Raw genomic sequence first — 13,984 nt, 5'->3', positions numbered from 1 at the left:
CCTAGCTTAAAAGGAAAAGAATTAAATGACAAAGATCTCCAAACTTTTGGACTGATGTGACTCTCAGGATCTGTCCTAGTTACTATGGTATACCAGCTGGTTTTATGTGTCAACTTGACACAAGCTAGAGTCATCAGAGAGGAAGGAGCCTCACTTGTGGAAATGCCTTCATGAGATCCAATTGTAAGGTATTTTCCTAATTAGTAATCAATGTAGGAGGGCCCAGCCCATGGTGGGTGTCACCATCCCTGGGCTGGTGGTCCTGGGTTCTATAAGAAACCAGCATCCTTTCATGGCCATATCAGCTCCTGGCCCTATTTGGGTCCCTGACCTGACTTCCTTCAATGGACTATGGTTAGTAGTAAATGTAAGCCAAATAAACCCTTTCCTCTCCAACTTGCTTTTCAGATGGTGTTTTATCACTGCAATAGAAACCCTAAGCGACAGCCCATATTTAAAGGGAAGATGGCCCAATCTCCTAACACAGTGACAAAAAAATGTGATATCAGGGTTAGGAGGTGTAACACATCTCCAAATTCTAAGGCCAGGAACTGATCAATCCACCATATTGTATTATCTGGATGTTCACATTTACAAAGTCTCCAAGTTTCTCTTTTCATTTCTGAAGTATCCTTAACTTGGCTGGTATTTAAATAAGTCAGGGATCTTTTTCCACCTGGATTCTTCTACCTCATATTCTCTGCATATTTTCACCTCAGTGTTCAAAATGGTCTCCAGATTCCACAGATCCCGGAGTCTGCTGCACTAGGAAACCAACAGGCTGCCTTCCAAAAAGAGACTCACACTCCAACCTCTTTTATCTGGAATGGGAGAGGAAATGGGGCAAGACCAGCAAGGTGGGGACATGCTACATTTACTCCAGTAGTGACTCCAATTACAGGTTTAGAAACCTGGAACCAGTCCTGAGGCAGAGTTTCACGGAAATAGCCTCCTGGAACCTTGGCATTCCCATAGCTAGAATGCCCCAGATTTATCCCTGCAATATTGTGGAGGGTCTTGCATGCTTTCTTACAGTATTTTACTGGATAAGAGATATAAATCTCAGGGCAAGGTTAGCAAAGTATACTTAGAATCTTCATTACAGCCAGGTATAGCAGACTACATTGTATATTAGAAGAAAATTGGTGAATTCTTCTGACAAATGGAGATTCCCTACAAATTTAAAAGAACAGCCAAGTTACTTTCATATGCAAGTATTTACCAAGGCCTAGGAAATAGGGGGTTGTGGTATTGCATTATTCATGCGAAGGTCTGCTAGAGCAGAAACCCCTGGTGCTAGCTTTCACAAGGCTCAAAGGAGTAGCATAAATTTTGACTAGGGAGTAAAATCCTTACCTGTCATTAGCTGACTCTAGGCAGGGCTGTTTTATCTTTACTGTAAATATTACCTGGTTTCTGTCTTTGTATAATGTCTTTGTAGTCATTCCTTTGTTTTGTGTCAGATAACTTCTATGTACCTTGCCTGCTGTGACATCCTACTCCTTTGTTTCCTGTAGTGTATATAACTGATGCTAACTTTGACAAAAATACATTCACATTCAGCACTCTCTCATGTCTGTGTCTGTCTGTCAATTCTCACTGATTCCATGCACACCTGCCAGAACCCCTGATTACACACGGATTGGGGGGGAGGGGGCAACTGAGCCCGGTCTATGGCAGACACAGGTAGAAATGATCTGTCTGGATGGCTGGATCATTGGAAGACTGTTCCTTCCATACTACCACTGGATGGATGGTAGTGCTCAGAAAGAATTCATTTAATAAAGGGCAGGAAAAAAACGAATCATATCTCCACAGAACCGCTGAAGAGCTCCATAAGCCCCAGAAATAAGCAGCGACATCAGAAAGCCACCCAGTTCTCTTCATGTTTGTGACAGCCTATCTGGTCATAGTACAGAGGTCCTATGCTGCTGCAAGAGGCAGAGTAAGAATTAACAAGTTCTGTTTACAGAATACAGGTCTCCTGAGGCAACTGTGTGGCAATCAGGTGAGAGATATAGTAGAGAACAGACTAGAGATGGGCATCAAAGAACACTGCAACAGGACTTGTGAGGAACTGGCTAGGGAAGGACTGGTAACGTCACTTTCCTCCAGTTCTTATAGTTGGGGTTAGATATGTGCAGTAAGTTCTGTATCCTTCTACTCTCAGGTACTGTGAGTGTGAAAACTTTCACATCTTTGGGATAAAGCTATGAACTACCCTGAAAAGAACCATTAGATCACAGCTACCATTGTATGCTCCATGGGCAAGGTGGGTAGAACAACAAATTTCAAGAACTTCCAACCTCACTTGCCCATCAGTGCCATCTTTTGTCACTTTGGTCTTCGCTGTCACCATCAGTGCAACTGCTCAGGGACAGCTAAGCTCTCCTGAGACATCTGTTCCATTCATCTCACTGACAGACCCATCCATCCTTGAAAGCATATACACAAAATACCTGAGGGTTCGGAGGCAATTAAGCAGGGGGCCATGGTGCCAGGAAGCCAAAGAACCCAATCTCCATCCACATGACAATCTCAAGTCATACCTATGAAATAGCTGAACATGTTTATTGAGAGTTTGGCAGTGTTTGGGGACAAAATATCAAATAGAAGTTTTACTAAACTTCAGTGCTGACATAAAGCCCTCCCTACCCAACTCCTATCACTGCAAACAGGCAAAAGCATAAAGCTATGGTGCATTAAGGACGACAGGGCTCATAGCATCTATATATAGCACCCACTTCAGAAAGAAACGGAGATTTGAAAAATAAGGCCATTTCTCTTTTCCTTTAAAGTACTTGGCTGGGACCCAAAGAATGCTTCATTTTACTCCTTCATTCTGCTCACTCAAGGCCTTGCAGTGGTAAGTGGAGAAGGGGAGAGGCCTAAAGTCCCATCAGAAATCCTGCAACAAGAAGGAATATGGAAGATATGGAGTTATAGAGAAAAATAAACAAATAGTAAACAGAAGGCTATGTGTTCTAGGGTAGCCAGTCTAGTTCTCCCACATGGGCTCCTGAAGACCACCAGAGACAGCTGCCTGTGGGTTCTGATCTTTCTATCTATTAGAATGATAGACAGCTGGCCACCCTCACTTCCAAGGACACACACATACTATCCCTAAAACACTCACCTCCATGTTCAGCTCTGTTGTATCTAATAGGTCCAACCCATGTTCACTGGGAGAAGAAGGGCTATGAAGCATCTAGAGCAAACAAGAGTCAAAAGTTAGAAAGATTATTCTGAAATTCTACCCACCAACAGAAACATGGTTCCTTCTGAAGTCTCAATGAATAAATCAGAGAACTGACTCCTCTCTTGGCCTCCAAGCTAGCCCCTTTACAAGCATCCAGCCCTGGAACCAGAGACTGGGATTACCCTAGCCCTCTCAACAGGTTATTTGAACAGAAGTATGAAGGTGCTATTTGAATTTTCCTTCCCTTACCCAGAGCATACAATAAAATAGCAGACAGTGTTAGCTTAGTGTGGACAGAATTTCTGCAGCCTTTCCTCCCATCTACCTCCTGCAAGACCTACCTGATATGTATGTTGAGATCCTGACCCTTAGAGACCATAAAAGAGGTGACCTTTGGAATGCTGTTTACATGGAGCCCTTAGAACTTTGTTAGTGCCTTCACAAGAGGCCAACAATGGCTTGCCCTTGCTTGCATGTGAGACAGCCTGCAACTAGCAATGGGGCCTTACCAGAACCCATCTATGTTTACCGAAACTCAAGATATCTTGCTTCCACCAACGTGTGTATACTTTATTCCTCCCTAGAATACAGAATAAAATATCCATGGAAGGAGTTGCAGAGACAAAGTTTGGAGCTAAGATGAAAGGATGGACCATCCAGAGACTGCCCTACCCGGGGGTCCATCCCATAATCAGCCACCAAACGCAGACAATATTGCATACGCCAGCAAGATTTTGCTGAAGGGACCCTGATATAGCTGTCTCCTGTGAGGCTTTGCCAGTGCCTGGCAAATACAGAAGTGGATGCTCACGGTCATCTATAGGATGGAACACAGGGCCCCCAATATAGGAGCTAGAGAAAATACCCAAGAGCTGAAGGGGTCTGCAACCCTATAGGTGGAACAACAATATGAACTAATCAGTACCCCCAGAGCTCGTGTCTCTAGCTGCATATGTAGCAGAAGATGGCCTAGTCACCATCATTGGGAAGAGAGGCCCTTTGGTCTAGCAAACTTTATATGCCTCAGTACAGGGGAACACCAGGGCCAAGAAGTGGGAGTGAGTGGGTAGGAGAGCAGGGCAGGGGGAGGGTATAGGGGACTTTTGGGATAGCATTTGAAATGTAAATGAAGAAAATAATCTAATAAAAACAATGTGTGTGGGGGGGGGAGATGTCTTGCTTCCAAAGCTGAAGGAATAAATGCCTGCCATTTATAAGCCATGCTTCTCTGAGCTATGGTATAATCCTTTGCAGTTTATAAGGTGCTTTGTACTCTAAATTATGTGTAAATTCTCCATTGTAAGGATGGGGAAATGGAAGTTAGACAAGCAACAGCTATAAATTCGTATGAAACTAAGGACTCACATTCAAGTGACCTCACTTCAAGCTCTCTGTTTTGTTCACTAGATCAGATCATCCATCTAAAAATCAGGTATCCAGAGAAGAGAAAGGGGTGGGTGGAGGGACAGGGATAGACAGCCTTGTCAGGAAAGAGGAAAGAAGGAAGTAGACTGTGAGTATCCTGTTCCTGGCTCTAGGTAATTCTTCCGACTGTTGGAAGATTCAGTGGCAATATTTATTTGGAAACTGTGAAGAAATGTGCTATTCTAATTCTTTTCCTTTTTAAAAAAAAAATTATGTATGTACACAAACTATAGAACAGGACAAGTTCTGGGAATAATTTCTTGCCTTCTACCGCATGCAGTCTGGGACTGGGACTGAACTCCAGCCTTCAGGTTTGGCAGCAGGTACCTTTATCAACTAAACTGTCTGTCTTGCTAAGCTTTGCTTTTTTTTTTGGTTTTTCGAGACAGGGTTTCTCTGTGTAGCCCTGGCTGTCCTGGAACTCAGTAGACCAGGCTGGCCTTGAACTCAGAAATCCACCTGCCTCTGCCTCCCAAGTGCTGGGATTAAAGGTGTGCACCACCACTGCCCGGCTTGGCCTTTGCATTTTTAACTTCTTTTCCTACCAGTTTTCAAAAGCAGAGTCTCACTGTCTAGCCATGACTGGCCTAGAACTCACTATGTAGTCTTAAACTCAGCAATCCTCTTGCCTCAGTCTCTTAAGTGCTGAGATTATGCGTGTAAATGACTACCTCTGGTCATTCCTAAGCTCCTTATTTAATTAAAGCCTGAACTAAGTCTGCAAACTTTCCTCTTTCCCTCTATGATTCTTTCCAATAACCTTTAGCAGTTTTACAAAAAGGTCATCACGAAGACTGAGAATAGGTGTCTCAGGCTCTCTCTGCATTCTAGGAGAAAGGACTGCTGGATTCAGACCTTGTCTCCACGTTGCCATTCTTCATCCAGAAGTCTTAGCTCTTCTTCCTCATCTTCTTCCATAAGGCTGAGTCTGTGACAGTGGCAAAGAGTAGAGACTTTTACATGGTCCTTTCAGGCCCCCTGAGTTTCTTCTCATAGGCATGGAAAAAGAGGGCCTGGCAGCAGGAGGGGCAGGACTTAGGCTCTAGTACTCACTCCCACTTCTGGAGGAACAGCCCTTTGTATACTTGGAGAGACATGCTATACTGGAAAGAATGTTCTGGGACCAAGACAATCCAAGAAGCACTGGCTCAGGTGAGAAGTAAGAATAGGTAACACCAGCATGAGAAGGGAAACCTCACCGGGTCAGCTGCTTGCCCAAGCCAGAGCCTGAAGGATCACATCGAATCTGGAAATATGGTGCACTTGACATCTTCAACCTCTGGGTGCCTAAGAGTTGCTGACTATTGAGAATAAAGCAGTGACAGGGTTTGATAAAAAAGCAAAAAGTAAAAAGAGAAAACAGCACAGAGTGTGGAGGAGACACTGCAGCTATAAAAGCACCAGAACTACCCACATATCAGACAGTACTGCAGGGGGAAGAACAGAAACACCAAAGTTTCCCTTGGCCTCACCTGCAGATCAGCTCTGGTCCTGATCCTGGTCCTGGTCTACCTTTTTGCTTCTTGCCCACTGTCCTCAGAGACTGCTTCCTCTTCACTGCTGTGGAGGTGAGGGTAGGGGTTGTAGGGCCACTGTTCAGCTGAAGGCTTTCTTCCTGGGATGAGGACTCTTCTTCCTGAGGCCTGCAGGGGCCTGCAAAGAAGCAGATACACATATCAAATAAATCAGAGCTACTTGTATAAACATGTCCCTTGTTTCTTAAGGGAAAGTTAAACAGAAAAGAATGAAAAATTTATGTAGCCTTATTTTGTTCCATCTCAAGAATGAGCAGAGCCCTACATAATCATGTACCTGGTGCTACAGTGCCATGCTGTGTCATTATATACAGCTCCTATCCTAGAAAATACTACCTACCTAGGAAACAATATAGAAACAAATACACTTCACAGAGAACATAGATATTTGATGACAAATGTGGGAGATGACTGATTACCGAAAATTAAGCAGTCTGTTAGGCAATGAATTATGAAATCCTATCCATTCTAGATTGATGGTAACTGGTTTTGAAACAGATGCATAAGGGCCAGGGAGATACAGTTTTCTGAAGTCAGAAGATAAAAGGATGGCAACTCTAGTGTCTTCTTACAAGAGAAGCTGAGTACAGGTACTTTCTCTGCTAACTAGAGGGAAAAGAAGGATGATGCCACCAACTCAAGTGTCCACACCTAGGCTCTTTCCCTGAGAAAACTCAGGTAATGTGATTTTAAAACTGCAGCCAAATATACATCACCATTTGCCAGTAGTGAACATTCACACCTCTACTGACCCTTCCTTCTCTGTGACCATGTATCTACAGAGAAACAAACCCAAAATTTGCTGCCATTAACCTATATGAAGGATTATAGACATGAGAGGCTGAGCCATACATAAATCTTTGTGAACTTGGACAAGTGAATGGTTCCTTAAGACATAACATGAAATGCACAAGTTAAAAAAATAAAAAATAGGTAAGAGGGGAAAAAGGAGGCAGAAGAGAGATAGGAACTTTTGGATAGTGATAGCGAGAGGGCAAGATGTAGCTACTAGTGTCTCCTGGTTTCAATGGTGGATCTGCCAGGGCTTGTCACTGGAGTATTTAGATTTAGTTGTTGCGGACTCCGCCAAAAGTAGTCTGCACAGGTGAGAGTGTGGACTACAGAAGCTAACAGCTTCTGGGACAGGCAAGAGCCACAGAGCTTCTGAGGCATCCCCCTTTTCAGGCTCCAGACATCCGGGCACCTTCCTGGCCAGAGGATAGGTATCTGCCCTGCCCGGGAGGGCTTTGAAGGAGCACCTGGGGGAGCCATCTTGGTTCCTGGATCCCTCCGAGACTAGTCTGTGCAGGTGAGAGTGTGGATTACAGAAGCTAACAGCTTCTGTGACAGGCCAAAGCAACACAGCTTCTGGGGCAGGTCCGCTTTTGGGCCTTCATCTTTGGCCAGGAGGGAGGTCCAAACGCCAGATATCTGTGCACCTTCCCTGTAAGAGGAGAGCTTGCCTGCAGAGAGTGCTCTGACCACTGAAACTCAGAGGAGAGAGCTAGTCTCCCATGTCTGCTGATAGCGGCTAACAGAATCACCAGAGGAACAATCTCTAACCAGAGACAAATATAACAACTAACTCCAGAGATTACCAGATGGTGAAAGGTAAACGTAAGAATCTTACTAACAGAAACCAAGACGACTCACCATCATCAGAACCCAGCACTCCCATCTCGCCCAGTCCAGGGAACCTCAACACACCTGAAAAACTAGACCCAGATTTAAAAGCATATCTCATGATGATGGTAGAGGACATCAAGAAGGACTTTAATAACTCACTTAAAGAAATACAGGAGAACACTGCTAAACAGGTAGAAGACCTTAAAGAGGAAGCACTAAAATCCCTTAAAGAATTGCAGGAAAACACGACCAAACAGGTGATGGAAATGAATAAAACCCAGATATAGCTGTCTCTTGTGAGACTATGCCAGGGCCTAACAAACACAGAAGTGGATGCTCACAGTCAGCTATTGGATTTATCACAGGGCTCCCAATGGAGGAGCTAGAGAAAGTACCCAAGGAGCTAAAGGAATCTGCAATCCTATAGGTGGAACAACAATATGAACTAACCAGTACCCTCCGGAGCTCGTGTCTCTAGCTGCATATGAATCAGAAGATGGCTTAGTCGGCCATCAGTGGAAAGAGAGGCCCATTAGTCGTGCAAACTTTATATGCCTCAGTACAGGGGAACGCCAGGGCCAAGAAGTGGGAGTGGGTGGGTGGGGGAGTGGGTGGGGGAGCGTGTGGGGGACTTTTGGATAGCATTGGAAATGTAAATGAAATAAATACCCAATTAAAAAAACCTTAAAAAATAGGTAAAGTGGAATTCATCATAATTAAGAGTACTAACAAACTAACCAACAGACTAAAAACAGCTAAAACACTTTTGTATCTCTTTATCTAATAAACATCTATCTAGAATGTGTAAAGAACCCTTAACAACTCAACAATAAATAGACAACTCAATTTTGAAGAAGATGAGAATGGTGACCATGGTCTGTAACCCTATTATTTGGGAAACGGAGGAAGAAAAATCAGAAGTTCAAAGTCATCTTCTATTACATAGAGTTCAAGTCCTGCCTGGCCTATACATGACTTTGTCTCAAAGAAAAATAGACAAAGCATTTTAATAAGCAATTCGCCAAAGATCAACTGTCCATAAGAACATGAAGTAAAGGCTGGTGGTGGTGCATGCCTTTAATCTCAGCACTTGGGAGGCAGAGGCAGGTGAATTTCTGAGTTCGAGGCCAGCCTGGTCTACTGAGTTCCAGGACAGCCAGGGCTACACAGAGAAACCCTATCTCGAAAAAAAGGAACATGAAGTAAAAAACTCAATTTTGTTATCCAATAGGGAAATACAAACTGAAAAGAATGAGATACCAATTCAGTCACTAGAAGGTAAACACAAGAAGCCCAGACAGTCACAAACACTGAGAGAGGAAGAAGAACTTGGGCTCCCAATTGTCTGGAAACTCCACTGCTAAGGTTGAAGTCTGGCATTACTGGGAAGTCCTGAGCTCAATGCAAAATGGCAGACTCCCTTTGTCTGAGGGGCTTCCTCTTCTCTACCCAGGGGATCTCAGACCCCTCACCTACCTGAGGAACATCATGTAGCCTGCAAAAAATTCCTGGAATGCTTCCCCATGCTAATGAGACATCTAAGTACCTTAGCCTTCAGACCTTTGCCCACCCCTTCCCCAAAACTATACAACACTTTATTCACCCTGAATAAAGTGTATGCATACAAGCTGTTTCTTTAATACCATCTAAGAGAGCTGCTTTATTGAACGTAATGTAAAAGAGCTGTAACACTGAAATCTTCAGAGGAAACCTTCTTACCCCAGGCATTCACTGCAGGACCAGGGTCCTGCCGGCCTACCAGTTCCAGACTTTGCTTCATCCTTTTCCTACTGGTGTGTACTGGAGTCTGGACATTCCAAGAGAAGAAGTGGACCGCAGAACTTGGTTCTGCTTCATCCTTCCCCATTTGGTGTGCAGTGGTGCCTGGACACCACAAGCGAATTAGTGGAAAAACAGAACCACACCCAATCATTGCTAGTGGGAATATAAAATGATCTAGGCACTTTGGAGAACAGTTTGGTAGATCCTTATAAAGTTAAATGTAGAGCTTCCATATGACCTAGCCAGAAATTCCATTCCCAAATATATCTCAAAGGTATGTCCACTCAAAACCTTGTATGTGAATTTTAATGATGATATGCACATCAGTCTAACAATGGAAACAACTCAAATGCTAATCAACTTATGAGTAAATCGGGTAATGACCATCCAATAGACTATTATTCTGCTATAGAAAGAACAAAAAAAAAAAAAAAAAGACTAAGCAGAAGAATACAGACACACAAAGCCTCACAATAATATTGGCACTACTTAGATAAAGTATCTGCCAGAGGCAAATTCAGAAAGAGGAAGGTCAGTAACAGTGCCTGGGGCTGGGAGGACAGGGAGAACCATGAGTATAACAGGGACACGGATTCTTTTGGAGCAGTGAAAATGTCTGAACATTAAAGACTGGTGGGATGGTGAGATCGCTCAGCAGGTAAAAGTGCTAGCTGGAAAAACTCCAAACCTGGGTTCAACACTCAGAATCCATGTAATGGAGGGAGTCAACTCAACATTACAGCACTGCCCTCTAGCCTCCTCATGCAGAATATGGCAAGTACATGCTATACACATTACACACACTTAAAATAGTCTTAAGACTAATAAAATTAAAATGATAAAGTCTTACATAAAGATTATGAATTTGCCAGGTGTGGTGACGCACCTTTAGTCCCTAGCACTCGGGAGGCAGAGGCAGAAGGATTTACCTGAGTTCAAGGCCAGACTGGTCTACAAAGTGTATTCCAGAACAGCCAGGACTAAATAGAGTGCCCCTGTCTTAAAGGAAAAAAAAAAAATAACAACAACAAAAAAATTTAATTAAGTACTAAAATTAAAAAAAAAAAGTAGTGGAAAGACAGTCAGCAGTTAAGAGCATGTCCTGTTCTTACAGATCTCAATTCAGTTCAAAGGCACCTGTGTACACGCACACGCATGTACACTCATGTCCACTAATAAAACTTGTCAAGGAAACATAAAAGCTATTGAAGTATAGACTTTAAAAGGATAACTTTGACTTTTATGGTTTATAAATTATGTCTCATTAAAGCTGTGACAGTTTCAAAGTTACAATTTAGCCGGGAGGGGCGGTGGTGGCGCACGCCTTTAATCCCAGCACTTGGGAGGCAGAGGCAGGTGAATTTCTGAGTTCGAGGCCAGCCTGGTCTACAAAATGAGTTCCAGGACAGCCAGAGAATACAAAGAAACCCTATCTCAAAACAAAACAAAACAAAACAAAACAAAACAAAACAAAACAAAACAAAACAAAAAACAAAAACAAAAAACAAAAAAAAAAAATCAAAGTTACAATTTAAAGTACATATTGGCAAACGCACATTAGCATATGAAACAGATTAGAATATTACTAGAGATGATGTAAAAAAGAAAATTAAAGATATTAGGTAGATTTTAGGACAAGTGGTAATCTGAAAGTTATGAGAAATTAATGTATTGTTTGCTGTCAATGAAACAAGAATGCTTGGTTCAATCTTTGGCTTTATCATTAGTTTCTATATCATTTCTCAATGAAGAAAATAAATGATAGTGGGTACCTGATAAAATATTTGACAAAGTATAACTTTGAAAAAGATCAAAACCCCATCCATCTCCTGTTATTAGGGCAAAGGCAACTGGGATTTGGTGCTGAACTGATGCCAACCCCAACCCTAAACTCTTACCTTCAACACACCTCTTCTTGGAGTGGGGGGGTCCACGAGGGCTGGCCTCTGCTGTGTTCTCTAGAGAGTGGAGGGAGTGGCAGTAGGTGGTGACTGGACCCCAGGGATGGCTAGGTGCCTCGGAGACACGCTGCAGACACTTTTCCAGGTAGGATAGTCTAAAGGGATGGTACAGAGAATGAACTGAGCTGTCTCTAGACTCTTCTGCAATCCACATCTCTATTCAACCACTAACTTACAGTAGCCGCTTGTCCTGATGGAAGAGGCGAGGGGAGAACTCTGAAAGAAGCTCCAGGAATGCAAGATTTGGGGGCTCACGAGAAGAACCAGCAGGAGGAAGCTCAGACAATGAGAACTTGATGCCTTCCCTTGGTTGGGGAGAATTAGTTCAGTTAAGAGTCTGAAACACCCAACTATACCATCCCTACATTCTTGCTGCCCAAGCACACTCAGCACCAGCCTGCCTGCTACTTCTGCACATGGTTATGCTTCCCATCAAGACCTTATTCCCTGCCCTCCCTGTACCCAACCTCCAACCAGCACTTCCTTACTTGTGCAGCATGACCACAAGATCTCGGTTATGGAGCTGCTGGGGTCCAAAGCTCAAGGCAAACCTCCGGGCCAAGTCTCTCATCTCAATGAAGGCTGGCAGTTCTGTCAGGCCCTGGGGTCCTTGCTCCTGTATCAGTTCTGTGTAGAGCTGTGTGCAGGAGACAAGGCACATTTGGAAAAGGAGAAAAGGGAGCTCAAGAAAAGCTTAACTCTTCTCTACTAGAGACCCTACAAGGCTGGGTGTGGAGTGCCGTCTGCTATCTTTCCTACCCAGATACTGCCACATCCTGACCCCTTGCAGCAGAGCACCTCAGCCTTGCTCCATGAGGGTTTTCAAAAATGTGCCCCTAGGGATTCAACACAGGGCCTTGTACATTGCAGGCAAGTACTTTACCACTAAAAGCCATCCTGGCACCCTAGCTCTATAGAGATAAAAATCTCTGATCAGGCTGGTGCAATGGGTCAGTGAGTAAAGGTGCTTGCTACCATGACTGACTACCTGAATTCAATCCCCAAAATCCACAAGGTAGGAAAGAACAAATTTCCACACTTTTCTCTGATCACCACACTCACATAGTGGTACATGCTTCTCTCGACCCCAGCTATGAAGGATGCTGTAAAAAAGCAGACTAAAAAAAAAAAAAAAAAATCAGGAATTCCATAGAGTCTAGAGAGAGAGGGCTCAGTGGCTAAGAGCATTTGGTATTCTTCCAGAGGATCTGGATTCAATTAGCACCCACGTGGTGGCTCACAACCATCTATTACTCCATTCCCAGGGGATCTGACTCCCTCTTCTAGCTATGTAAGCACACAGTGCAGTCATACATTCAGGTAAAACACCTACATACATAAACAAATTTTTTTAAATTTTCCTATCATTTTAGTATTGGTATTAATAACTGATTTCTATGAGGCTTGTGGAAGGAGGAAACTGTCTGCTCAGTTATCTTAAGGTCTGTGGATATTTAAATAAGAATGGTCCCCATAGGCTCATATATCTGAATGCTTAGTCACCAGGGATTAGAATGATTAGGAGATGTGACCTTGCTGGAGGAAATGTGTCACTGATGAGGTTTGAAGTTTCAAAAAGTCAAGCCAAGCACTATTTCTACCTAAGGATCAGAATGTAGCTCTCAGCTATTGTTCCAGTGAATGCCTGCATGCTGCCATGCCCCTTGCCATGATGATAAAGACTAAAACCTCCAAAATTGAAAGCAAGGCCCCAATTTAAAATACTTCTAAGAGTTATCATGGTGTTTTTTCACAGCAATAAAACAATGACTAAGACAGAGTTTATAAGGTATGAACAAACCTGTCACAAGAAATGAGATTCAAGAAAACTTCTGTCCTTAAAAATTTTGCAGCAGCCAAGCAGTGGTGTTATACACCCTTAATGCCAGCACTTGGGAGACAGAGGCTAGAGGATCTCTGTGAGTTCGAAGCTAACCTGGTCTACATCAGGAGTACACAGGAAAACTGTCTTGAAAATACAAAACAAAACAAAAAACCTTGCATCCCTACACTGCTGGGGCTAGACAGTAAGGTGGGAATCTAGGAAGAGTATACCACAGATTATATGCCTCCAGGCAAAAGCACCTGCTTTAGGCTCAGGAGCAGGATCCGAGAGCACTGACATCTGTCAATTTGTCTTGCCCGAGTTAATGTTTCCTTGATAATGTCACCATAGTCTTCATAGAACTAAGAGAGAAGAAGTGAAGACAGTAATGTTAACCACAGGGGGAAAAAATTTGATTTATTCCTTCACATCCCTAATCAAACAACTTCCCAATGAGCATTAGGTAGGAAAAACAGTAACTCAACAGTAACTTAGACTAAACCTCATCTCTAAATATTGCAGTGTCCAAAAGAAACCAGATGTACGAAAGAAAGAAAGAAAGAAAGAAAGAAAGAAAGAAAGAAAGAAAGAAAGAAAGAAAGAAAGAAGAGGGAGGGAGGGAGGGAGGGAG

The 13,984-nt window shown here is 43.2% G+C and overlaps 1 protein-coding gene across 3 annotated transcripts in view; it reads right to left on the bottom strand.

Moving 5' to 3' along the window:
• Positions 1 to 2,544: 2,544 nt before the first annotated feature.
• Stag3 (stromal antigen 3) overlaps positions 2,545 to 13,984 on the bottom strand; it is a 32,862-nt gene continuing 21,422 nt past the window's right edge. For 2 of the 3 annotated variants that reach the window (XM_021161888.1, XM_021161887.2), the window contains exons 26-34: positions 13,614 to 13,715; positions 12,017 to 12,165; positions 11,705 to 11,833; positions 11,466 to 11,623; positions 6,097 to 6,277; positions 5,824 to 5,925; positions 5,480 to 5,552; positions 3,137 to 3,208; positions 2,545 to 2,908 (exon numbers count right to left, since the gene is read on the bottom strand). In XM_021161888.1, coding sequence (XP_021017547.1) covers positions 2,900 to 2,908; positions 3,137 to 3,208; positions 5,480 to 5,552; positions 5,824 to 5,925; positions 6,097 to 6,277; positions 11,466 to 11,623; positions 11,705 to 11,833; positions 12,017 to 12,165; positions 13,614 to 13,715 — 975 coding nt within the window. In that variant the 3' untranslated portion in view covers positions 2,545 to 2,899. The remainder of the gene's footprint in view (positions 2,909 to 3,136; positions 3,209 to 5,479; positions 5,553 to 5,823; positions 5,926 to 6,096; positions 6,278 to 11,465; positions 11,624 to 11,704; positions 11,834 to 12,016; positions 12,166 to 13,613; positions 13,716 to 13,984) is intronic. The other variant, XM_021161886.1, reaches the window with a different exon arrangement.

This window comes from Mus caroli, chromosome 5 (assembly GCF_900094665.2).
Source record: "Mus caroli chromosome 5, CAROLI_EIJ_v1.1, whole genome shotgun sequence".
Classification (NCBI taxonomy): Eukaryota; Metazoa; Chordata; class Mammalia; order Rodentia; family Muridae; genus Mus; species Mus caroli.
The sequence above is the reverse complement of the archived record's forward strand: the minus strand, read 5'-3'. Positions and strand labels throughout refer to the sequence as shown.